The 27,890-nt window shown below is 43.0% G+C and overlaps 1 protein-coding gene across 2 annotated transcripts in view; it reads right to left on the reverse strand.

The window, feature by feature from the left end:
* Zcchc4 (zinc finger CCHC-type containing 4) overlaps positions 1-26,925 on the reverse strand; it is a 42,410-nt gene extending 15,485 nt beyond the window's left edge. For both annotated transcript variants that reach the window (XM_085691897.2, XM_087909040.1), the window contains exons 1-8: positions 26,790-26,925; positions 25,924-26,042; positions 24,946-25,028; positions 13,225-13,500; positions 12,752-12,829; positions 6,943-7,015; positions 4,349-4,499; positions 2,905-3,005 (exon numbers count right to left, since the gene is read on the reverse strand). In XM_085691897.2, coding sequence (XP_085548023.2) covers positions 2,905-3,005; positions 4,349-4,499; positions 6,943-7,015; positions 12,752-12,829; positions 13,225-13,500; positions 24,946-25,028; positions 25,924-26,042; positions 26,790-26,913 — 1,005 coding nt within the window. In that variant the 5' untranslated portion in view covers positions 26,914-26,925. The remainder of the gene's footprint in view (positions 1-2,904; positions 3,006-4,348; positions 4,500-6,942; positions 7,016-12,751; positions 12,830-13,224; positions 13,501-24,945; positions 25,029-25,923; positions 26,043-26,789) is intronic.
* Between the last annotated feature and the right edge of the window lie 965 nt (positions 26,926-27,890).

Raw genomic sequence — 27,890 nt, forward strand, 5'->3', positions numbered from 1 at the left:
CTCCCAAGTGCTGGGATTAAAGACATGCCCAAGTTGACACCTTTTAATACTCAATAATTTCTCAAAATTCCTATCAAAATATTTTCTTTTCTACTGTAAAAAAAAATAAGCTAGAAAAGGTTTACTACACAGGCTGATTATAAAAAAATAGCTTTGACAAAGCAAATAGCTCTACTTTCAACACATAAAATGCATTCCATGTTAGGATATGAAGAGACACAAGAGAACATTCCAGGAGGGTTGAACTGTGAAACCATCTCATTGGGATGTGATAATCACATGAACACGGCCACTCCCTGACCCAGCTCCTAGCTCTTCACCTTTGGCAGACATCACTAATCAATCCTGTTAGCTTGTCACACGAGCCTGGCATTCTCTGAATAGATCTAGACAGTCACTACTAGAGGAGACTCAGGCTCAGCGATGCTGCAAGGGAAGCCTGTCTGCCGCCCCTCTGCTCTTCCAGGCATTTACTTTACAGGTGAACCACAGAGATCTGGAAAGCCCAGCTGGTCATCCCAGGTCACATGACTCCACAGGCAGGCTGGGACCCAGTCTTCTAATTCTAAATTGGAATTCACCTCCTTCCTAATTCACCCTTTATGAAGTTGCAATTAGGTTTCTCAGTTTCTGATAACTATTTTATTGTCTGTTTATCAAGTACTTAATCGCTGAAGTCCTCATGATTTATATTTCATGAAGGTTTGCAGCATTTGAGCCATCCACTTATCTGAAAAGTACCCTCCCTAACCCTAAAAAGAGATTCAGTGATTATGGCATTTTATTTTAACTTTTGTACTATGTTGTAACTTGGAGTCTTATTGTGACTTTGGTGATGGTTGGGGCAGGGTTGGAGCTATGTGAAAAGACTTGCAATGGAGGACAGGAGACACGCAGTTTTCGTTTGCTTTAGATTTGTCTGCAGTGCTGGGGATTGAACCTGCGGCCTCAGGCATGCTATGTTCTGTCTTATTCTCATTCTTCTTTCCAGTGGTTGGCTTCTGTTTTATGAAATTCACTGCTTTGCTCCCAGACAGATACACGTGCTCTAACCTGAACATTTTTTTAAATAACATAGTGAACTGCACTGTTTCCAGTAAGCTTAGGCTGTCAACTATTCCCCAAAGCCCTTTCCTAATGACACAGGCAGGCTAAGAAAGTGACATGAAAATGTCACGCTACATTAACATAACTTGTCTACCCCATTAAAGAGCTGCCTTCTTTTGCCCCATCACCATTTCAAATTCTTGCTACTTCTCTGTATACAGATGCACCCACCTTCCAGGTACCTGTGTTATCCAATCTTAAGTTCACAGATATACAGGGGGGGAAAAAAGGCTAAGAAAAAGTTCTGCCTACCTTGGGACTACCTGAACGATGACCGTGCTGATAACAACAGCCTGGACTCTACGAGTATGGAGACTGGCTCCACTGTCCATACATCACCTCATCGTAGCTACTACATCACCATCGCCATCACCACATTCAGTTCACAGACAGGGAGCGCTTCAGAGAACCTAAGCAGCTCAGTCAAGACCAAGACCCAGACAGCCTCGGCGCTAGGGTCTGTGCTCTTTTTCATTCAATCATTTGAAATATACGGGACACCTACTGTGTGCCAACCGTCACACCAGGGCACCACTTCCTCCAAAGGCAGCAGGTGCCACTGAGACTGGAACCAGTTTAGTTAGTGGACGTCTTCAGATTAAGTCAGCTGTGTCTGCATTGCAAATGCCAATTCTAGAAACAGCCCTCCCTCAAACAAGAACAAAACCCTGCAAGTGAGAAACAGCTGTGGAGGGAACCATGATGTGGGCTATATTTTACCTAGAAGTCGAGGCTGAAATGGCTTACACTACCCACTTTTGGAAAGGACCCTGTTAATATGGCTCAACAGCCATAGAAATGCCAACCACACCTGAGAAAATAATCCAATTTTCAAAATTTCTACTATGGAAAACTTCTATGCGTCAGAAATGCTTACAGTAGTTTTATTTATAGTGCCTTGAAGACAGAAGAAACATAAGAAAGAATGAAATGACAGCAGTCAGTTAAGGACGTAATTAGAAATTATTAAATAACGATTATATAGCTACCTCTAAAAGTATGTACTTTTAAGAACAGAGAAGAATTCCAGAAAGTCTTTTAAAACTGGCATTGCAGGTGCAGCCGCCCCCCCACCATCCCTTCCATATAATCTTCACGACGGCATGTGCCTTTGAGAGCAGACAGATGACAGACAGCGCTGTCTGGCAACAGCTGGGAAAGACGTTTACAATTTCATGGCTGAAAACTTCAGTCAATTATTCAGACACTCAAAAGGAAAAATGTCTGTGTACAAAGAAGAAACAGTGCTAACTTGGTGAACACACCAAGTAATGGGGACGAGAGGGTTAACTTCAGAACTCCAGGAAAGAAATAAGTTGAGGGGCAGAGTGGAACTTTCTGGGCCTTGCCCTGTATTTAATCTCCGGCAGTGCCAGGAGAGATGCCCACACACGATCTCGCTGCTCTAGACACCCCACTGCTTTCCGACAACCTGTGACCGCAGCACAGCAGCATTCCCATTGGTGGTCCTGGGGCTGGTGCTGACATCAGTTCATCTAAGACCCTAGCTGCAGTCTGCACTCACCTGGGGTACTTGAGAAAGCATTTTTTTGGGGGATTTATTCTCTGATTTTGTTTGGCAAGGGTGTTCTGTTTTGTTTTGAGTGTGAATACGCAAGAATCTGTATTTTTAGCAACTATCCTAGAAGTTGCAGACATTGGGAGCCAGAACTAGCCTATACACAGTATAATGTCGTTGTTCAAAACACTTTAATTTACCAAAATCAAAGGCTAGTCTTATCAGGCTATCCCAGCAGCACAGCCATCCCCAGCCACAGAAGACAGGGGTTACTATACCTGGTAATCCAGCATGCGGAAGCTTGGAAAACACTGGCAAATCCGGGACTCAAAAAAATAGGGGAATATCCAGAAAATGGGCAGTTCTTTGTGACTGTCATCTAGTGAATCACACAGGCAAAAAAAAATGGATACATAAAAGAAAATAAGAAATCAATTCTAAAAACAAAACTAAAGTTTTCAATAGACATTTCAGTTGTTCAACACATATATCTGTCATACAGAAAGGGAATTCTTACAACACTGCCATTCTGCCTTGAGCGTTCCCAAAGGTTAACGGAAATATCACATGTCTAAAACAAGGCCCAGCCTTTACTGTTCTGATTCGTGATCGCAAGAGCAGCAAACAATAAGTGGTGGTTAACTATGAGCCATGTTCAGAGTCCCCTGAAATTCTGTCCCTGAAGCACACCACTTACAGCTCAGCTACTGGAGAGCCCTGACCACACGCCCCGACACTCGTGGAATTTAGCAGCTCACAGGCTAGCAGCTGCATCTAAAACTGAATGGACTCACTAATGGGATAATGGAACAAAACACTCTGAAGTCTCCAGGCACTTCAAACTGAGAGAGTCCCCCTTGTTAACCCGCCTCTAGAGCTGGAAGTCTAAGTATCCTGTCACTGTTGATTGCCCACTTCGTGTCCAACCTCCATTTAAGTCATGCTGAAACTCAAGGCTCTGGGCCTGAGGTTGATAATGCTCTGGTTGGTGTTTTTGACAACTTGGCATAAGCTAAAGTCATTTGGGAAGAGGGAACCTCAATTGAGCAAATGTCTCTATGAGATTGGCTGCTGAGGTATTTTCCTGGTTAATGGTTGATACGGGAGGGCAGACAATCGTGGACAGTGTCGCTCCTGGGCAGGAAGTCCTGGGATGTATAAGAAAGCAGGATGAGCAAGCCATTTGTGTGTGTGGTGGTGGTGGTGGGGAACCAGTAAACAGCCTCCTCCATGGCCTCTGCATCAGCTCCCACCTCTAGGTTCCTGCCTTGGCTTCCCTCACTGGACCGTGATTCAGGACGTGTAAGTCAAATAAACCCTTACCTGTCCAAGTTGCTTTTGGTCATGAACTTTATCACGGCAACAGAAAAACTTTAGGGACAGGAAAAGTAAGGGCCACAGAGCTCATTAATCTATTCTTAGTATCTAAGCGGCACCTGCACACAGTGGCCACTAAGCATTTTTGAACAAATGACGGCAGCTAACTGTTGTGCTCCATAACCTTACAACCGTGTTACTGAGAAGCCATTCGAAAGCATGAGTAGGGTAATAGGAAGTGTCCCAGGATCACGGAGTTTGCCATGATCAAATCAACACACTTTTAACAAGAGTTTGGGAGCTGCATACTGCATCGGTGCTGGCTTGGTTAGTATTGACAAGAAGCAGATACATAAACCCATGCTCATTTTACAGCAATTTAAAATAATAATAAAAAAAAGGTACCTTGGCTTTGACCTTCTTTCCACAAAGCAATTAACTTTTTGAATGTAATAGCCAGAGGTTCAACTAAGCCACCAAAAGGAGGGTCTGTCACCATAATCACTCCTTCACCTTCCTCTTCCTGTAAGAATGTCTTGCACACTTCAAGGGCAGCCTGTAACAAATAAAAAGTCATTTCTAAATTAGAACCAGAGAGCAGCCCTTTATCCTACTGGGAGAATGCATTAAGCTTGGTCTCTCTCAGGACTGGAAACGTCACCAAGTCACCCTGCCACTGCCGAGTCCCTCAGTGACATCCAAAGTCTCTCTTAGTCACTCACGTCAGATTTTATCTTTGGGTCCCTGGATAAGCAGGTTTTTAAATTGCAAATTCAAATACCATCACTATCAGACAACTACACATTTCAAATAGTTAAATTAAAGAACTAAATTTAGTAACCCAAAAAAGAGAAAGCCGTCACCCGTGAAAACAACCTACACATTCAATTCAGCAAACAGGAGCAGAGGCGGTGCTGAGCCTCGAGGACACGAGGGGGGTACCAACTGCGGTTTTTGCTGTCTGTCTTGTCTACTGTCACAAGTTCAGCTGAAGAACTGCTTTGAGTCAGCAGGTAAGCATGCACACTCTGAGTACTGGCGAGCAGCACACATAGCTGAGCATACACAGCAAGTAAATAAAGGAAGTCCATAAACGGCAAACCCCATCTGGTCCTGGAAACTGCACCAGTAACACACTTTCCCACCAGCTTGCTAGTGTTTCCAGGAGCTGCCAAACTAATCTCAGCTGGGAGGTTTACCAGTTTCTGCTCTGAGCACCGTTGACAGCTACATCTATCACAGTACCACTATGATGCTACTAGTTAGTCTACTGACTTGGAAGCAGTTTGCAAATCAAGACCTTCAGTATTAAAAAAGCACAAGCTTTCAAAGTTACATGAACTTAGCCCAGTAAGGCAGCATCAAGGATGCAAACCCACTTCCTCAGCCATTACTCTAATCCCATGCCTCCCTGCCCCCCTATCAAATGGTCACCAACCACCCCATCAGTCCCCACTAGCCACACCAACACAGCACTTCTAGGCCTCACGCCTCCCCTTGCCCTGTATTCTTCAGAGCAGTCCACAGAGCAGGCTGGCCTTGACTGCCATCCCCCTGCCTCCTTCCCGTCACTAGCCTAGCTAAGAAATGCTGGTAGGTGGCTTCAGCTCCCATCCTCCTCTACACGGATGGAATCAGTTCTCAAATGCAGAGATGCCTTTGGGAAACAGTGGCACACACCTAACTCTAACTGCTGTTCATCGCGACCCTTGAGTTTGGTAGCTCTCATAGCTGAGATACATCTCATGGCAAACTGATCCCATTGGATGGAAAACTATGTTTGCTACATCACAAGACTCACGTTTCAACCCTAACCAATAACTTAACATTTGTGCTCATGTCCTGAAAGCTCCGTTTTCATTGCATCGCTAGCTAAGATCTCAGAGGACAATACAAAGCTAAGCATGAGTCCCAGTTCTAAAATGACCGACTGACAATACACCTCCAGGGAAGCTTCAAACTGTTGCTAACATCCAAGCCTGACCTCCTGTCAGGTGTGACTGCTTGGTTAGATTTGGCTCAAGGACTAACGAGAGCTGCAGCTAGGAACAGTCATGTACGTGGTCTGATCCGTTTCTCCTCGGCGATGTTAGAAACAGCACCTTGAAAGCTGTCTTTCCCCCGCAACTTTTCTCTTTGTTAGAGCTTGTTTGTCTGTTTGTTTAAATTTATTTTGGTTTTAGCCTTGGCTACCTGGAACTTGCTTTGTAGACCAGGCTGGCTTCAAACTCAGAGATCTGCCTGCCTCTGCCTCCTGAGCGCTAGGACTAAAGGTTTAGTAAGCCAGCTCTTACTTATTATTTTAATAACAACTTTAGGTCATGGAAAAGCAAGAGAAAGGTACAGAGTTCACACAGAGTCCCTGCCTTGAATATGCATTTAATTACAGTATGGTAGAGAATGAAGGAGAAGTTGCCCTTGCTAGGGGTTCAGGGGAGGCTGGAGGAAGTGATCTGAACAGAGCTCTAAAAGTCATCAAAGCAAAGAAGCCGGGGACCAGATGGGGCAAAGGCCCTGTGGGGCCACTGGGCTAGCTGAAGGTGTACAGCGCGCATCCTCAACACAAACAGCAAGGCCAAGGCCAAGGACCGGTGAGGCAGGAAAGGTTAACGGAAGTGAGAGCACACAGCGCTCAAGTGTAATTTATGCACTTAGAAGGCAAGGGCAGGAATATTCCCTTAAGTCCGGGCCAAGCTAACCTATTGTGCGTGGTGAGTGGCAGGCTAGGCAGACTATATAGTGAGACGCTGTCTGAAGGAAAATCGTGAAAATGGAGCAGTGGTTCCCTCCTAGCTGCTCAATAATAGGCAGTGAGGGAGACCGGCATAACTCAGAGGTAGAGCACCTGTCTAGCACACCCAAGGCCCTACATTCCATCCCCGGCACCACTAGACAAAAACAGGGAAGATACACTAAAAAATGATTACAAAATAATTATATCAAAAAGGTACTCTTGAATTTGTTAATCAACAATAACAGAAGAAGGCCACAAATCTTACCTTTCCATCAAAGAAATAATGGTTGAACATGTTGTAGCGGCAAAAGCTGTCTTCCAGGTAAAACTGCGAATATCTGTAAAGCAATTCATTACCAAATGACGTACCCAGGCACATAATATAGCAAATATACAAACATTAAACTATGTTTTTAAACCCCCAAATCACATTTTGATTAAATAAATTTCATCACCCTTAGTTTTTTAAAAATAAAGAATACTTTACAAAAAACCTTAAGTGAATCTGTAACAGTACATACTGAATTTATTTTCCCAAGTAGGCCAGTGTAAAACCAAAGAATAATCATACATAAAGGATACAGGTTCCAAGTAGGCTGATGGCACAGGCCTGTAAGTCCAGTATTTTGGGAGGTTGAGGAAGGAGGACTGTAAGTTTAAAGTCAGCCTGGGCTACAGAGTGAGTTCAAGGGGAACTTGGGGAGACTCCTTCTCAAGTAACAAAGTAAGGGCTGCGAGTAGGGCTCAGGGACAGAGCACCTGCCAGACTGATATTCCTGAAGCCCATGTTCAACTCTCTGAACCACAAAACCAGCAAACAAGACACATGTTCTTATGGACCAGACCACCACACACAAACGACTGGGCTAGACATATCGTGCAATGTAAGTCTGTGGTGTGTTTACATTTAAGATATGTCTCTCCTGGTTAGTAGTTTCTTAAAATCTTATTTTTAATTATGTGTATGTGTGTGCATCTATGTGTATGGGTTTGTGAGAGGTGTCTAGCCTCTGGAGCTAGGACTGTAGGTGTTTGTGTATGTGTGTGTGTCCATGTGTATGGGTTTGTGAGAGGCGTCTAGCCTCTGGAGCTAGGATTGTAGGTGTTTGTGTATGTGTGTGTGTCCATGTGTATGGGTTTGTGAGAGGTGTCTAGCCTCTGGAGCTAGGATTGTAGGTGTTTGTGAGGTGTCTGATGTGGGTTTCTGCAAGAGCAGTATATTTCCTTCTGAGCCGTCTCTCCAGTTCCTCATGGTTAATCAACTTAAGGAAATATTAAGTCAACATTTCTGTTCAACAGCTATTATTTCTTCTGTGATTAACAAAAAAGCACTTAATGTAAAAGTTTTCCTTGTCTAATACAAATTAGTTTAATAAAATATATTTCTCAATATAATCCTGAAAGAAGTATGAACATTTAGTGTTTGCTGAATTTGTGCCAGGAGAGAAGAATATTTATTTAATGAATGAATTATTCTATTCTAACCACTACTTTAAAATGCCATCAAAAATGAATCAGAGTACCAGCTTTGGGAATTAACATTTTATAATTTATTTTTGTTTTTTTTACTAACTTGCTAAGAAAACCTCATTCTGCATAATGGTTTAAGTTTATATTTACTTAATTATGTAGAAGGCCAAATCTTTGTTTCCCAGCTGAACTACCTGTTTCTTCATTTGTGTACCTAGGCCTTGATGTCTCTATCACTGTTTCCTGAGGTTCTCACACAGAAACTTTTGATACTTCAAAAACTCTTGAGCTTTTTCTATCTTATTATAAATAATTCACATATGAACCACACCATCCTTGTTGGAAAGACTGACAAAACTAAAAGAATAAAAAAAATCAGAAATGCAGCCTTACTTTATAACCTCTTGAAAAACGAGGCAGTGGCACTGCTTGGAGCACGACCCCCGCTGTATGGAAGGGAACGGCACCCAGCGCGAGCGAGCGAGCGTTTCCTCCAGCGGCCAACCTGACTCAGCCTCTTCTCATTTGCACTGTGGTAACAGCAGACTTGTGGTCTGGTTAAAGCTCACCATCCCTTGTTTACTTGTAACCTTAGGAATCAGTCAACCTTCTTGAGCCTCAGTTTCTTCCTCAACTTGATTGAGCAAGTAAAACAATGATACATAGCACTCTAAAGTGTGTATTTACTTTAATAAATATTAGCCATAAAGACTTCTGTCTTAATGCCACCAATACTAAAAAATCATGTTTTCATTCACCGTACCATAATCTAAACCCATTTTTCCTTGCTCCACTCACCACTCCTTAATGTTATTTAAGATGCGGTCAGCATACCTGCTGGTTTCATAAAATATTGATTTGCACTGAAGAAGTAAATAAAGGCTTGAGTGCCTTAGGAACTGTCAATCTACCATACTGGACTTAACGGCCATTTCCAAACCACAGGGCAGAGCCAATTACTATTAGTAAACAAACACATCCTCCAATCTAATTAAATTTCAGGGGTATTTTTCTGAAAGGGTCTTATTTGTTTGTTTATTTGTTTCCATCTTCTGAGACAGGATGACAACACAACATTCTGTAACTCAGACTGCCCTGGAGCTCACTGTAGCCCAGGCTAGCCTTGAACTCACAGTGGTCTTCCTGCTTCAGGCTCCCAAGTGACAGGACTATTCGCTTGCACCACTGTGCTCTACTCTTTATTGTTTAACCAATACTAGCAGAGAGCAGTCGACCTACTATCATTTGAGGGTGTTCTGTGCTTTAAGAAAGGGAAATACAATCCCCTTTGAATTTAGTCTCTAGTGTTTCATTGCTTCACAAAGGCAGAGTCAGTTGTAAAAATTGAAAAGAGGATTTGATTGACATCCAGCACAGCACACCTGGTCAAAGCGTCCTGGGCAGCAGTATGCTCAGCCAGAGCGGGGAAAGGCCAAGATTTCAGCCCTAAGTTTCCATCAAACACAAACAAGGGAACATAATTATTCATATTTTAAATTATATAAAAAAATCACCCAACATTGCCCTCTTAAAATGAAATTGGCCAAAAAGAATTATTCTCTCCATTGAACAAGGCAAACAAAACCAATCAGAAAAGCATGCACTTGAAAACCGCTCAGAAGGACATTGGCTTAATTTGGCCATTCATTCTCTTTAAATGAGAGTCATCACCAAGTGTGAAGCACGCTCTTCCACAGGAAATGTAATCAAGAGCTGAATAAAATTACTTCATAAATGAACCTAAGAAATTCATTTTTTGCTCTAACTTTATTTGGATAATAGTTTGCCAAATAGAGTCTCACATCTTTCATGCTAAAATTAGAGTGTATAGAAACCATCTTAGCAAATGTTAACTTCACATCACTCAGCCCCCACTATCTATAGCCCACTACAGAACACACTGCTGTTGAGGTACTTGGATAGCTTTAAACGGGCCTTTCATGGGGCAACAGGAAACTAGAGTGCCTTGAACTTATGGCAATTCTCCTGCTTCAGCCTCCTAAGTAGTAGGATTACAGGCATGAGCCATCAGGCCTAGCTACTGGAGTTTCTTGTGGGAGCTACCAATGTGACCTATGAGACTCACCTTCCAAGTACATACCCTTCCATCAGGTCCCAAACCAACCCTAAAGGTTCTACTACAACACAACTTTAGGAAAGAATGGAATACAGAGTTTTTAAAAAGAAATTGATGTCTCTATGCAATGGATGTCACACAGTCACAAAAAGAAAGGAAATGCTGTTGTACACTGTATGTATAAACCTTGCAAACACAATGCTAACTAAAGGAAGTTAGACACAAGATCACTTACTAAAAGGGTCCATTTATAGAAAATGTCCAAAACAGGCAAACCCATGGAGGCAGCAAGTGGCTGCTGTCAGGAGCAGTGACCGTGAGGTTTCTTTCCTGCAGATGGAATGCTCTACACAGGCACAGTGGCTCACAGCTGTAATTCCTGCACTTGAGAGGCAGATGGGGGTCTAAGGCACATATTCAAGGCCAGAGTGGACTATATGAGACCCTAGTATCAAAAAGCCCCCAATAAAGAAATAGAGAAACCTGCCCAACATACCACTGACTACCTACTGGAAACCAGTGAAACACACACCTCAAACTGGTAAATGATAATAATTACATCTCAATTTAAAAATAAAGCTGAGGGGTGGAGGGATGGCTCGGCAGTTCTGAGCTCATACTGCTCTTACAGAGGACCCAAGTTCAGTTCCCAGCACTCCATCAGCTCACAACCACCTGTGGCCCCGGCTCTGAGAGGTCTAATAATGCCCTCTTTGGGCCTCTGAGGGCACCTGCTCTCACATGCACATACCCACACAGACACACAGACACACAGTTTTAAATAAATCTTTATAAAAGAAATCTGTATTACCACTTTGGGAAGGGTCGCTCCTGTTACACACAGACAAGTTCTGTCAGGAAGGGATAAGTGGTTAATGGGCCAGTCCTGTTCCTGTGGCTCAGCGAGCAGTTTGAAGAACCAGGACCTGCCGCTGCAGACAGTATAGTTGACTTGGAATTATAAAGAAAAATACATCATAAAATCTGTACTTCTGGAGGTGATGGGTGTGTGGTAAGTGTGAAGTCAGGGCTTAACACTAGCAGTCTAGCAATCTTCCTCAATCAATTCTCCAGGGTCTCCTCCTGAATCTGGAGCTCACCTTCTCAGTGAGGCTGGCGGGCCAGCAAGCCCTAGGGATGCTCCCATCTCTGTCTCACAGTTCATTCCGTCATACCCACCTTTACCTAAACTCAAGGCCTCAGGCGTACATACCCCCTACTCCCACTCTTTAACCCCTGCACCATCTTCCCAGCCCCACAGCTTTGCTGTTTCATGTGACATTTTACACTTTAAGAATCTGCTTTGGGGGCTGGAGAGATGGCTCAGTGGTTTAAGCGCACTGCCTGCTCTTCCAGAAGACCCGGGTTCAAGTTCCAGCATCCACGTGGCAGCTCACAACTCAGTTCCAAAGAATGCAGTTCCAAAGGATCTAACACCCTCACACAGACATACATGTAGGCAAAACACCAATGTACATGAAATAAAACCAAATAAAAAATCAAATTAAAAAACAAGACTGCTTTGGAGCTGCACAGATTGCCAGTGTTTAAGAACAGTTCTTCAGTTCCCAGCATCCACACAGTGGCTTACAACCATCCTTAATTCCAGTTCTAGGCGATCTGATACACTCTTCTGACCTCCCTGGGTACCAGACACACATATGATGTCCATATTACATGCAAATAAAACACTTATACATATAAATAATTTTCTAAACCTGCCTTATTTGCAGGGAGAGAAAGCATATTTAATGGCATATATCCTAACAAATACTGTAGCACTGATCAAACACATACTATGAGATCTAAATGAAAGACACAAAGCCTGATCCCTCTAATATATTCCACAATATGAGACAATAGTAATTGTCTCATAAAGTCTCTATGAGGCAGTACTCAAACCATTATAGAAACTAAGAGGACCATTTCAACTCTGCGTACTCGAGCAGTGATGGACCTTGTACCATTTACACTGTAAGTCAGCACTGGGGTGCATCCCAACAGAAGTGCCATCCAGTGCTCACACATAGCTATCTCCCACAAACACACCTAGCCCTCAGCCAAGAGCTGCCTACTCCAAGTTAGCCCTCCCGCCACTTTGGCTGCACCTAGGAAGCAGTGTGCACATCACCTGGTAAGACAGTATTTTTAAAATGTCTCATCACATGACCAAGATCTGAAGATAAAACAAAGTTCCAAAAATCTGAGCACAATGAGGCAGTTCAGTTTATCTGGGAGTATTATTACATTAGAAAAGACTGTACATAGGAGAAGGCATCTCTAATTCCGAGTCACACACAAGGAGACACATTCACAGAGGAGAATCAGCGACACAGTAGTAAAAAGAGAAACCAACTGCCAGCTTACGGGAGATCCCACAGGTTGACTTTGCATGACCAACAAGATGTTCACAACCTACGACTATGAATGTTGGTTAAAGAGTGTGACAGGTTATGAACGTTTAGAGAGAAAAAAAACACAGAAAGAAATGAGACAATAAAGAAGAGATATTATATTATAAACCTACCGAAAATCAATATCCAATAAGAGGCTTTTTGTGCTGGACTTTTCACCTGGTGCTGCCAGTCTGATGTGCTCGTGGAGCCTGCAGGAAGTAATGAAAACCAATCTAATAAGAAACTACAAATGCCACAGACAATCATCAAACAAAACCCATAGCTGTTCTTCTCCCATCTCGGATACTTCAATGAAACACTGCAGAGAATCTGGACCAGTTTAGTTTTGCAGATACTTTTTAAAGGGCAGAACTTAACAGAGAAATCTAACATAAAACATTTCACTCTCAGATCAGAAAGCACCCACCCTACAAGGCTTCTCTCAAACGGGCTATGGGCTGCAAACCCTTTGAGAGGCCACACTTCCCATGTCCTCTTACATCCAGAGCTCACGCCCCACTCTGCACAGTACAGAACCACTTCATAACAATGTCTGTAAGGATAACGTAGGGCTGCAAGGACAATGTTTTAAAGTGGCTCATACCTTGGTGTTCCAACACATAGTACTCTTCTGAATCCAAGGGTAGCAAGGAGGCCTGCCAGAAACTGGCAGCTCCTATCGGTAAACAGGTACTGGGCATGTGTCTTCTTGTTCTCCAGTGGATAGAGCAGCTGACTGGGCCTTCGGAGCTGGGTGATGGAGATGTCAGACAGCAGCTGGTGTTCACCATGCTCCCTCCAATCCACAGGTAACAGCAATTGCTGGCAACTTCGACAGAACTTTCTTTGAGTCAAGGGCAATTGAATAAAACTCAGATACCTTCAAGATAAAACCAAGGACATGGGGTATGTGTTTTAACTTTGTTTTTGTTTATTAGGACAATGTACTTTGCTATTTTTAGTTTCCACAAAGTATTCTTGCTTCCCAAAGAGTATTGCATAAAGAAGCAAAAATAAGAAAAAGGATCCATGGAATGTTGGCCAGAATTTATGTCTGGCTGTATACCTCCAAAGTGGAAAAGAGTCAGCAATTTCATAAGAATTGAGATGCTCCAATTTAGTCACTGAATGAAGATCAATATCCATTTAAAATGTGAATATAATATATTACTCAAACAGTTTAGTAGTAATGGCAACTACTAGCACATTTAAATTTATTGACAAATCCATGTGCTCTAACTTTGACATGTTAAACAGTCTGGCTCAGTTGGCAGTCATTTTAAAATGAGAAATCAAAATCATTCTTCAAGTTCTTATGACATATTTAGCAAGAAAAATTACCTCCTAAAAGGAAAGATGTTCCGACTGAGCTCTCTGCTCTTAGCAATACTGACACAGGCTGTCAGCAGCCCCTCCCCAGGCCAGCAAGGCAGGACCAAGAGCCTTTAAAAGGACTATTCGGAGCCAGCTGGGGCAGCATAGGTCTGCAGCCCCAGCACCCACAAACCAAAAGAGGAAGACCATGACTCCCAGGCCAGCCTGGACTAAATGGTAAGCCAGTCTCAAAAACCAGAAACCGGGTCAGTACTGGATACCCCCTCCCCCACTTATTTGTTTTCAAATGTGATTCCAGAGTTACCACATTTCCATTTCTTTTCTTTCTTCAATGTATTAAAGATTATTGAAGAAAACACAGTCATTATGTTATAAAATCAGACTAAGCACACAGAAGGAAAAGAAATGAGCAGCAGGTGTGAGGGTAAGCACGGCACGCGGCGCTGTGCTACAGGGTTCCTGCATCCGGCACGTCAACAGCATCAGTTGGGATCCGCATGGCAGAAGCTATAAAAGAGGAACCCAGAGACCATTAGAACTTTTTAAGCAGTTTCACTCCAAAGGCCCCAAGGCAGTGGCGAGTATTCTAAATGGTTACAGCATGAAATCAGCTGCTGCCTACAAACAAAATGTCTCTAGCCCCCTAAGGGCTCCTCTGACAGCTTCATCCTTGACTAAAAAGAAGAAAGAGAGGAAGAGATGAGGAAACTTCAGAGTGACACATAGTGAGGTCAGCAAGGAAGGACCCTAAGGCCCAGATGGCCAGTGGGAAGTCCAGCAGAGCCTTCAGCAGTCCTGGTGTGAAGTCACCACAGCTGTCTCTCCACCAGTGACGGACTCATGGAGTCCAGATTTACCATCTGACCCTCAAAAATCTGACAAAACATACAAAATAAGTTTTCAGATACTGTACAACTGATCTCCCAGAACAGTGACTGGAGGAAACAGAGGGAGGGAGGGAGCAGCTGACCACACACCGCCTGGAAGGGGTGAGCAGACCATGACTGAAGTAGCCACATGGACCCCAAAAGAGCCTTGCACCTATGTGAAAAGAACATGGCTACCCAATGTGTTTATTAACTCTAGCACTGGGGGAGGGAAAACAGCAAAGACACGCAGATCCCTCACAAAAATGACAAGGAGTCAACTTCCACGAAGGAAGCCTCGAGGTGACGTCTTCCCGAGGAAACCCCCATGCCATCCCCTAGTTATTCTTAGATTTCATCTGCTGGAGTTTCCAGTCAACCTAGTTAGACAAAATAATGGGTGGACAGGGACATTAACATCTCCTTAATCACAGTCAGCACTGTCAAATATGCACAAAGCCCTAAGAAAATCTTCAGATAGGCACTGAACTAGCAAGCAAACTTCTCCAAGCTGCAGAGCAAACGCTGATGTAGAAAGCTAACTGTACTCTTGCAGACTACAACGCCACGGTGTTGGTCTCCAGTGCAGAAATAAACACACAAACAAAAAGGACAGAAGGGGAAGAATTCAACACGTATCTTTGTTCCCCACACAAGCTTCAACAAGGTGATCCACAGCAGTGGTTCCACAGAGCTATGCATTACGCAACAATCAGATTCTGCAGCCCTTCCTAAGCTCTAGGCAACAGCAATTACTGCTAAAGCTCACCAGCTGAAAGACTGGTAGGTTTTAGATAGGCTAGCTAATATCGATCTTAATATCACAAAAGGGAACAACGAACCAGTCTGCCTTACAGTGCACAAAAAGAAGTAAAAGTAGGAAGGCCAAATCTAAAAGAAATCATCTAAAAGAGTTGGCTGTAGCTACTTCGAGCAAGAACAGTTCTTCTTGAAGCCTCAGGACTATTTGCTTCTCCTGCCTCAGACAGATCTTTTAAGTTGAGATGGAATTCGCATGCCACACAACTCACCAGTTGCTGTGTGGTCAATGAATGGCAAACGGTATTTAAAAGTCATGCTACAATGCCGTAGCCTAATTCCAGATCATTTTCATCCCCACCAAAAGAAACCTCACCCCATTTGCAGCTGCTCCCCATTACTCCATCCCCAGCCTTGCCCACCACTAATCTACTTCTAGTCTCCAGGAATTTGTCTACCCTAGACATGTCACATAAATGGAATCACAGAGTAGCTACATACAGATTCTTATGTAAAACTTTTAAATAAAAGACTTGCTTCAAAATGGAAACTGCTTTGACTTTCAGCCAAATAGATCCATAAACAAGTCCTGCCAAGGGGACTATTATGGCACTGAAGCAAGTCACAGAATCAGAGCAAAGGTGAGGACAAAGGCTGCAGCACAACACAGGAAGACAGGACAAACAGGAGAGAGGCTAGGAGCCAGCTGGGGTGCAGAGGCTTTGCTATGGAACAGTGTCTAGGCCAACATATAACCTAAAACTAAAAGAGTCAAGTAAAAGAATTCTAAGACACATTCAAAAGATTCAAAGGTAACTAAAGAAAAAAATCAACTAAAATGAAAGAAATAAAACACAAGGAAGAAACAGATGGCCTTTTCTCATTTTACAGTGATGAAAGTCAGAGAAAGGATTAGACATGGCATCCAAATATACAAAGGAGGGCAGGCAAGGTGACTTAGTACCTAGTAAGTCACAGCACTTGCCACAACAGTCTGGTGACTTGAGTCCCATCTCCAGGGTTCACAAAACCACATTGGAAGGGAAGAACCAACTCCCAGAAGTTGTCCCCTGACCTCTGCCTGTGCTGTGGTTCACATACACCTGCACTTACACACACAGGACATACAACAAAGTTTCCAAGGTGATAGAAAGATATAACCTCCCCCAATGGAGAACACATAAACTATAATATAAAGAGAACAAGCAGAAGTAGACAACAAAACCCAGGGCATGCAGATCGTTACAAGACAGCCAAAAATTAGCTGATTCACCGTGACAACAAAATCCAAGTGACTTATTTCCAATGCCAGAGGTGCTTGGGCTTGAGTTTGCCAGATGACAAAAAAGCAGGAGCAGTGGGCCCCGGCCCTGTCTTCCCGAGCAGGTGGCACCTGCTTAGCGAGGAGCTTGTGGTACATCCTAGAGTAGGACGCACTGGACAGTCTACTTCCCGATGGAGACCATGTGTCAGAGTGGGGAGAGAACCTTGAGCCCCAGAGGATGGCGAGTTTGGGGCAGGGCTATACAGATGATCATCAACTGTGCTCCACGCCAGTAAGTTAACACAGAAGCGGGTAGAATTTGTGCTGTGACTATAAAAAACACTGGTTTGTGTTTGTGCCAAAGCGGACTCTGAACATCAGCTGTGTGAGTGTAAGAGTTTGTCTGGGCTGGCATGGGTTCTGGAGGAAGGAACTGCAGGAAGCCCAATACTTGGAGTATCTTGACCTCATTATTGTAGGGTTGAGGGCCTCTTTCTCACAATCATGCTATCAAAAAAAAAGTGCATCACTCTGGATCAAAGCAAAATCAAGAATGTTATTTCATCACATATTTTACATTTTATTTTAGCTCATGGATGCTATTGAGATTGGACGGGTAACTGCTGTCAGTTGAGGTGGAACTCAACTGTACGCTCACATGAAAGTGTGATCCCAGTTTCTAAAGCCATCACATATTTAAGTCAGTACTGTACATCACTTGAATCCCAGTAAAGGATTGTCTGCCATCAAGCCATGGCTTAACATGAAGGCACACTACCATGCAGGCACATTTGGTTCTGGAGATGAATGCACTTGCCAACCACAACAAACACAGGCTTTATAAGAGCTAAGAAACAAGGAAGATGCCTGAGACAGTTCATGTGGTCATCAATTTGATAGCATCTGCAATCAAGGAAACAAGCCTCTAGGCAGAGCTGTGACAGGTTAACTCAGGTGGGAAGAGTGCCTGAATAAAGGGTACCACCCTTCCCTGGGCTTGTGTCCCGCACTGCACAGGCAGGAGAAAGCTCCAGAGCACCAGCGCTCGCTATGCTGCTTCTTGAGACAGACGGAAGTGACCAGCGCCTCAAGCCCTGGCCCCCACGACATCCTTGCCAAGACGGACCACACTCTCAAACTGTGAGCCAGAATAGTCCTCTCTTCTTTAGGTTGCTTTTGTCAGGGTACTGACCACAGCAATAGGAAGAGGAAAACAATCCCACATGCAGATGGAATGCAAGATGTTCAATCAGATTCTGATACTCAATTGAACTACCTACCACACAGGGGAACAGCCAGCTGAAGGTAAAAGCCATGAATTCTCTAGGAAGGTAAGTGTGGTGGTTTGAATTAATTGTCCTCCCTAAGTCTCAGGCATCTGAATACTTGGTACCCAGTTGGTAGCCTCAGGTGGGCCCTTGCTAGAGGAAGTATGTCACCAGGGGCTGGCTCTGAGGTTTCAAGACTCATGCTAGTTGGTGCTCTCTACTTCCTGCTATGGTTCAAGATATGAACTCTCCACTGTTCCTGCTACCATCTCTTTGGTCCATCATAATGGACTCAACTCTCTGGAACAAACGCCCATTTAAATGTTTTCTTTTATAAAGTTGCCTTGGTTATGTGTTTTATCCCAACAATAGAAAAGCAACTGATACAGAAAGCAATAGTGGGCAGGAGGACAATTCACTCACCTGAGAGTAACTAATACAAGAGGAGCAAAGCACACTACTGTCTGTACCCTGACAGCTTCCTACCTTTAACACCTCCCAAACTACTCTTCAGAGGCCCCCACAGCCATCTCAGTAAGCCTTTCTTGATGCAAGACAAACAGATCTCACATCTCTTTTTTATCTCATGACCACAACATCATCATTCACTTACACCGCTTTAAATTTAGCATTCAGGCTGGCTTCTGAAGTTTGAGAGAAGAAGGAACAGGAGCCGGAAGCTCTCAGGATTACTCAGCTCCTGCCTCCTGTTTACTGCACATGCCCTGAGGGAGAGGAAATTTCATTCTGCCGCATGGCTCAGCATGATTCACAAATTGCAGGCTAGCATTTTGAAATGTCATTTTTATTGATCTCCATTTGATGTTCCATTTGCCTTTCCTGGAGTACACAAATTATGTTTATGGCATTTGTCTAACAGCAGACCTTGAAAATCTAAGTTTAAATGAGTTCTAAAAAAAAAATAACCAAATGAAATATCAACCAAGCAAAATTATCTGGATGCACATAAATTAACACTGATCTCCACATTCAAATTTATCTTCCCCTCAGACATCATAGGTCGCAATAAGGATGGAAGTACACCATGTAATAGAATATTAACACATTTTAAAGCATAACAGGCAGCTAAAAACTATAAAGAAAAGCAAATCTCAGGCACAAAATGTAAATCTGTCAGTTGAGCATCTATGAAATATAACACGATTCAAAGACCATGTTATAAAAAATGCTTATCAAACACCATTCCATAAACCAGAAATCTGTGCAACATTCCCAGGCCCACAGCAAACACTGGGTAACAAAGATCTATTCCTCTTACTGCATCATCCTGCTCTAACAATTTCAAAACAACACGAGTCAACTGGGAATCACAGTCCATGCCTGTAAGACCAGCACTTGGGGGGGTTGAAGCAGGAAGATTGTAAGTTCAAGATTAGCCTGGGCTACAGACCAAGACCTTATCTAAAAAAGAAAAAAGGCAGTAGGAAGCTCTTCCTACTTACACTGAGACCATGGTGTGTTCTATCCTAAGTATCAAGTTTAAATATGATTTATGCTTGCAATATAGTTCTTTAATAAGCTAATTTACAGATGAGTTGACATGATTAAATTACCTAAATTAGAAAACAATTACAATCTCAAGAATATATCACCCTTAGGTTCATTCACACACAAAGCCAAACTCCTAATCTCAACATGAAGGCATATTAAAGGAACAGGTAATCCACCAAGCTTTGATTTTTAAAACGCCAAGATATCAAGCTGATTTATCTTAAGATAAATCTTAGAAGAATGACCTACCTAGAACTTTTACTCCACACAGTAGATAACAAAACATTAGGGCATCGACTAGAAAGTCATGTAGTGAAATCAATTCAGCCTCTATGAATTTCCCAAACCCGATTAGATGCTACGTCTTCACGGTGTGCGGGTCAGCTAATGCAGGAGTCAGCAGTAATGCCCTTGTTTTCCTGAGCACCTAAGTCGTCTCAGCGAAGTGAGCTGACACTCACTTAAGACATTCTTTAGGGGGGAGTGGGAGGGTGTTGGGAGGAGGGGCGGAAATGGAAACTTTTATAAATTAATAAACTTTTATAAATTAAAAAAAAGACATTCTTTATACTCTGCATCTTTGTGTGTATACGCACACATTGGCTCCAATGGCAGCACTCCTGTTCAGTCTTAACGAATACCTGCTGAACGAACAAATGACTGGAGGGACAGGGGTTTCTGACAATAAAACCCAAGGTTATGGGTCATATATGGTTTAAGATGTTGAAGATAATTTTATCAAAACATACTCTCAAGAGATCAGCATAAAATATATGAAGTTACTGCCGTCCTCCCCGCCTCTCCCCCATACCAAATAGCTTTTTGGAAATTCAATACTTCATATTTTAGCCAATTTTATAGATTAATTATATATTTAAAAAATTTATTTAACAGGAGCCAGAGAGATGGTTCAATAGTTAAGGACACTTGTTGTTGTTATAGAGGACCAGGGTTTGGCTCCCAGAACCTAAATGATGGCTTAGAAATATCTATAACTGTGGTTCCAAGAAATCTAATATCTTCTTTTGGCCTCCTCAGGCATTAGGGACACACATGGTGAACATACATACATGAAGGCAAAAAAAAAAAAACCATAAGAGAAAATAAATCTAAAAACAGATTTTAAAAAAATTCCTTATCAGCCAGGCGTGGTGGAATACACTTTATCCCAGCACATGGGAGGCAGAGGCAGGTGAATTACTGTGAGTTTGAGGCCAACTGGTCTACAAAGCAAGTTCCAAGACAGTTAGGGTTGTTACACAGTGACAGCCTGCTTCAAATAACCAAAATAAAATACTCTTTATCAGGTCTTTAACTTAAACATAATTAAGTAATGGGTGCTTGCCTTGAATATATGAGGTATGTGTAAAAAATAACTCCCACACTCTGGCAATACGGGGATGAGAATGAATTCTACTTCCAGACTAGAAGTTTATTATGCATAGAAAAGGATCGTCTAGATCTCCTTAGGGTCTAACCACGTCACCAATATCCTTATGTGACATGAAAACACGCTTAACAGACAAAAATGGCTGACAGCAGAGTACAAAACTATATACATATTATTATCACAACTCTGTAAAAAAAAAAGCACATTTTAGTGTCTAATGTGCCCCCGCCCCGCCAAAATGTCTGTGCTGATGAAAATGTTCTAAATAGAAGAACTTTGGCCAGGTACACAGAAGGATTGTTATCTGGTAAACAGAGAGCTACAGAGGGTTCTGTTTACTAGGACCCTCCCTTAAACCAACTTTGGGCAAAGGCATCCAGTCCTGGTCAGTCAGCTCCAAGACCCCACCCTGCTGACTGTCATAAAATCCCCTTGCTTTTCCACCATTTTGCTCCTCTCTGCCTCTCCTACAAACCTTTCTTTCTACCCATAGAGTGGTACAGCTTGGTGGTTTCACTGATGCGGGAGAATTGTCTGTATTCTGTCAATCATGTTTTAAATAAACGCTGATTGGCCAGGCAGGAGGTGTAGGCAGGAAAACCAGACAGGAAGTGGAAATGATGCAAGGAGAGCAGGAGAATTCTGGGAAGGAGGAAGTTGATTCCTCCCTCTCCTGCCCAGATCACCGAAGCAGCAGGTTGTGAGTCGCCCAGCTGAAAAAGGTACTGAGCCACATGGCTAACATAGATCAGAAAAATGGGTTAATCAAGATGCAAGTGTTAGATAATAAGAAGCCTAGCCTAACGGGCCAATCAGCTTTATAACTTATAGAAATCTTTGTGTGATTTTCTTTGGGCTTGCCAGCTGTGGGGTACTGGATGGGACAAAAACCCCAACAAACAGGTGGCCCCTTCATGTTACACACTGAGGAAAAATAAAAGCCAGGAAGAACCAAATCCTACACGGCTGCAAAAGGGATGGGCTGCTGGGCAGAAAGTGCAGGCCACGCTTTACTACTTCCCAAACCATCAATATTCTGTTTCCTACAGCTACGATAATCACATCCTGACATAGCTTTATCTCCTGTCTACACAGGAAATCATTGTCAGTCACGAATCACTATTTTCTTTCATGTCTAAAATGATACTTTGAATCAGAGAGGCAGAGAGCATGAATCACAGTTCAGTCATCCTAACAGGATGAAGTTCAAGTTACTTCATGGCTCCAAGCCTCCAATTTCCACCGAGTGTGGCCACCTTGGCAAGACTGAAGGTCACCTCAGGGGCACTGCTGGGCACCAGCCTCTCAAGAGTGCTCACTTACCCTCACTCCCTTCTCAACATCTTTCATTGTTGACTGAGCTCCTACCCAGGAAACAGACCCCTCTGGTTAAGTACTAAAGTGAAGGACAATCAAGTTATCTTAGAAAAGCATCCTCTATCACAAGCTTTAAAGTCTAAGAAAGTTCAGAAAAGATATTTTATATAACTGTTCAAGCGTTATAGTTTGGGTTGGGTTTGCTTTAGTGTGTTGAAAAAGGATCTCTCTTCTTCACCCTGGCTGGCCTGGTACTCCCTACATAGATAGACCAGGCAGGCCTGAAACTCACAGAGAGGACCACCTACCTCTGACTCCCAGTGCTGTGATTAAAGGATTCATAACCACCCCCAACTTGAAGCAAGATATTTTAAACAGGCCACAGAACTCTTTTTCACTTGGCCAGAATAAGGCTTCACAGTGCTGAATGCTGAAGCCTGGGTAGCAGAAGGAAGCACCATAAATGAAAACCTATCTGGCATCAGTAAACTGTCAATCAGACACGGCTTCCTGGACAGCTTCGCCCAGCACATGGAGCACTATGCCGAAGAGTCAGGGCTGAAATGAATTCTTGTCACGGGTTTCCTACGGAAATAAGTCTGTGAATTCCAACGCATCCAGTAACATTTTAATAATGCCAGTCTTAAAATATTTATAGATTCACCCATAATCCTGCACTTGAGAGGCAGAAGCACACAAATTGTAAGATCAAATCCAAGAAGAGCTGTATAGTAAGATTCTATCTCAAAACAAAACACACACAACACACACACACACAGAACACAATGGCTAGGGTCTGGAAAGATGGCTCATCTGTTAAGAAAGGATACTGCTCTTCCAGTATTCCTGGGTCCAGTTCCCAGCATAAATATGGTGGCTTAAAATCATCTCTAATTCCAGTTCCAGGAAATTCAATGCCCTTTTCTGGCCTCTATAGGCACCAGGTATGAATATGGTACACAGATACACATGAAGGCATAAAGGCATAACACTCATAAAAATAAATCAATTTTTTAAGCCCATGGATAAACAGGCTTTGCAATACAGCCATGGAGCTGCTCAAAGTCTCAAGGACAAGTGAGCGCTCAAGTTCATCAAGAGCAAGGGAACAAATATCAATGCCAACACAAGTCAGGAGCTGGGCAACGTACTAGAGGCCACAAGGAAAGCAGAAGCCAAGGACTGAGCCTACTCTGCTGTCTCCTCCCTCAATAGATCTTCATAACACACATACACACACTCACACACAGGACAAAAGTACTAGAATAGATAATTCTCCAAAGAAATCACAAATTCCAATACGCACATGAAATAAACATCAGTACTAATTAGGGAAATAAAAATCAAAACCACAACATAGATCTTCTCAACTACTAGGACAATACTAAAAACGAGAGAGCAGTGCCTGTGTTCCAAGCTGAACATTTCCCTAAAAGCTGGGTGGGCGTGTGTTCCATACCTGTATTCACAGAGCCCCTAGGGGAAGACAGCGGGTGGGGAGAGCAGAATCCCCAGCAGCTTGCAGACAAACTAGCCTGGTCCCCACAGCAGCGAACACGACAGACCCCACCTCAAGCAAACTGAGAACACCTCTTAAAGATGTCCTGGGACCTCAGGGTGCCTGTTGCGGAACCTGCTTTTGCACACACACACACATTAAAAATCATAATAATATGGCTATGGTGTAATTTAGAGCTACATCACCTGCCTCCCACACACAAAGACCTGTGATGTTTGATCTCCAGCATCACACAAGAAAAGTAAATGTTAGCCGGACAGTGGTAGTGGACACCGTTAATCCCAGCACTTGGGAGGCAGAGGCAGGTGGCTCTCTGTGAGTTCTCTGGTCTACAGAGTAAGTTCCAGGACAGCCAGGACTACACAGAAAAACCGTCTTGAAAAAAATAAACAACAAAAAAGGAAATGTTAGCAAGAATGTGGAGAACCTCTATCCAGTGCTGACAGGGACATTAAACTGTTCTCAGCCACCGTGGAAGAGTTTGGCGGCTCCTCAAAAAGAATAGCTACCACACGACCAAGCCCCGCTGTGTCCACTGGAAAGACATGAAAACACACACTTTGTAAGTCTGTGCACTGAAGCACTATTCATGACAGTCAAAACGTGCAAGTAAGCCAGTGCCATCAATAGATGGGCTTTCAAAATGTGGTTCATTCATACAATGAATTTTAGTCAAAAGAGAAAGCTTTGTCATATACTGTAACATGAATGTGCCTTGAAAACATGCTAAATGTAAAAACCATAGATATCAAGAGCAGATATTATATTATTCCACTCATATGTACCCAGAATGATCAAATTCATAGCAACAAACAGTAAGTAAGAAGTCACCAAGGTCTGGGGAGGCGGAATTAGGAGTTACACTTCATAGTGACAGAATTTCTGTCTGATTGGATAAAAACGTTTAGGAAACAGCAGTAATGGCTGCACACATCGTGAGTGCAATCAAATCCAGTGAATTGCACACATACCAGTGATTCAAGTGGAAAGCCTTGTGTTAAAAATAAATAAATGAAAGTAAGATAAAAGGAACAGAAAAAATAAAAGCAACATTATTGTCAAAATGATAAAGAAAAAAAGACATCACTCCAATACCTTTCTATGCACTGTGCTCGGGACAGAGGGGGCTGGTATCTTTGGTTATGAGCTTCTCGGGCAGCAAGTCTAGCTTCCGACAACTGAAAGAGAGAGCAAATCGTATTCAGTCAATTTATTTATTATCAGGAGGGTGGAACACACCACCACCCCTTGTTAGCTTGGACTTCCCAGTTTCCAGAGCTCATGAGAAATAAATGAAATAAATAAAAGTGGTTTTCTAATATTCTTGTTAACAAAAGTGGAAGCTGCTGAGAGTAGTGATGCTCGCCTTTAACCCCAGCACTCAGTAAGCAGAAGCAGGCGTATCTCTGTGAGTTCAAAGCCAGCCTGGTCTACATCGTGAGTTCCAGGACAGCCAGAGCTACAGAGAAACCCTGTCTCAAATAAATAAATTAATTAAATTAATAAAGACTAGAATTGAAGTTCAAACACTGAGGCTGACTGCTCACGCTCATTCTCTCTAGAGACAGTAACACAACAGTAACACAACAGTATCACAACAGCAACAACAGTAACACAACAGTAACACAACAGTATCACAACAATAACACAACAGTATCAAAGTTCAGAGACAAGTAACAACTCCAATCTCCAGAATTTAAAAAAAAAAAATTCAAAGCTTGGGATTTTCTTCCCTTTTAACGTATTTATTTTGGGGCTGGAGAGATGGCACAGCAGTTGAGATCAAATACTACTCTAAGACCCAAGTCTATTCAAAACAACCACGTCAGGAGGCTCCCAACTGCCTGTAACACCAGTTCAAGAGGATTCCAAGACCTCTTCTGATAGCCATAAGCATCAGCATACATTTGAACATACCCATAAGAAGGCACACAAACACATAGCTAAAACTAAATCTTAAAAAATACCAGTGTATAAAAATTAATAAAAGATATCACTTTATATAATCTTTAAACTGTATGTTTATTGATTGGTTCATTCTCAATAAATCTGGCCAAAAAAATGTTATCATACCTTTTCATCTTCCCATTGAAAAAAATTACAGTCTTTTCTATCTCTGCAGGCTGAGCAGGCATAAAACTTCCGTGTTTCTTCCTTCCCTTGGCTCACTTTTACAAACAGAAGAGTGGGCCCTAGTTTGAGAACAGGAAAGAAAAAGAAGCGTCAAGCTGCAGTCTACAAATTATTTTGCATAAAATTTACTTAGGCATTATGCATAATTTATAATCCAATGCACTATTCTCTGTGATAAACTTTATTCAGTTGTAACATTGATGCACTAGAATATTAGAATCCCTCCAAAAAGAAAATGCTTGCTGTTTACATTATTAAACACCAGCTTGGGTCCATAATGAAAGTAGACTTAAAGGAACAGACTTGGATAAACAAAAGGAAAAGCCCAAAGAACTTGAAGACGTGTCAAAACTGGGGACAACGCGGGTGTCTTTTCGGTGAAAACCTACGCTTTACAATTGGACAGTGCTCTTTATCCAAGAGCGAAAGTTGATTTGACTTCCCTTTTGTCGTTATTGTATTTGTTCATTTTAACTCAAAAACAAAACAACAAAAACAAACAAATGAAATTCCCCTAAGAACTTGTCAACGGGAATTCTTCAGTCCCCTGCATCCTTCATTCGGCTTACCCCCTACCCCGCTCCCCAAAGCAGAGACGTTAACAGCTCTGGAGCCAAAGCGCCAACAGTCAGGACTTCTCTAGGGGTTTCTTAAACACACGGAAAAACACTTTCTGAAAACGGGTGGTATTCAAGCATCACACAAGGTGAGGAAGAGGGACAGAGAAAAGCCTTTTCTCTTCCATAGACAAGTCCTAAAATGCCTTTGGCGCCAGCCGGTCAGGCTGAGCACAGACACCGACCCACCGTGTGGGCACAGCGGGGCGGGAGCCGCGGGGTCCGAGGGGAGCGACAGTTCCACCCCGGACGCCCTGCTTCCCGTGCTGCCTTCTCCCTCCACCGGCTCAAGACAGCCCATGGACGCCGCCATCTTACCGCCACCGTCCCGAAAGCCTCAGTCCCCACCGAGGAGGCGGAGAAAGAGCGCCGCCTCGGTGCCAGGGACCACAGCGCCCCGCGTGTCCTGGAGGAGCCAAGTGTCGGACACAGAGAGCCTAGGGGAGGGAGGGGCTGGCTGACCTATGCCAAGACCTAATTTATAGCCAGAAAAAGAGATGAATTCTTCCTTTTTTTTTTTTTTTTTTGTTTTTGTTTTTGTTTTTTGTTTTTCGAGACAGGGTTTCTCTGTAGCTTTGGAGCCTGTCCTGGAACTAGCTCTTGTAGACCAGGCTGGCCTCAAACTCACTGAGATCTGCCTGCCTCTGCCTCCCGAGTGCTGGGATTAAAAATGTGCACCACCACCGCCCGGCTGAGGATGATTTTTTTCTTTTTCTTTTATATCTCTCTCTCTCTCTCTCTCTCTCTCTCTCTCTCTCTCTCTCTCTCTCTCTCGATGTTTGTTTGTTTTTTGTTTGAGTTAGGGTTTCTTTGTGTAACAGCCCTCGCTGTCCAGGAGCTCGCTCATGTAGACCAGGCTGGCCTCGATCCACCTACCTTTGCCTTCCAAGTGTTGGGACTAAAGGCGTGCCCCACCACCGCCCGGCAAGATAAATCTTAGAACAAAAATTTGATTCGATGATAGAGTCAAAAGGCCAACAAAGAGCTAAAACAATAGCTGAACTAGCTAACAGCTCAGCAGCTCTGCTGGTTTTAGTACCATCTAGCCTCTTGTTTGGTTTGGTTTTGTGACAGGGTCTCACGTAGCTCAGGCTAGCCTCCAACTCCTCAGTAGCAGAGTATGACCTTGAACTCCTGATCTTCTGCCTCCACCTCCCTAATACTGGGATTATCAGTATTATCACCATGCCTGGAGCTCACCTAATATTTAAATTGTACTTGATTATTGGATTCCCACTGATATTTGTACATCAGTAAAAGAATGTCCCCATTTGCCAGTGGCAATTTTCT

The sequence above is a fragment of the Myodes glareolus genome, chromosome 8 (assembly GCF_982192425.1).
Source record: "Myodes glareolus chromosome 8, mMyoGla1.1, whole genome shotgun sequence".
NCBI lineage: Eukaryota > Metazoa > Chordata > Mammalia > Rodentia > Cricetidae > Myodes > Myodes glareolus.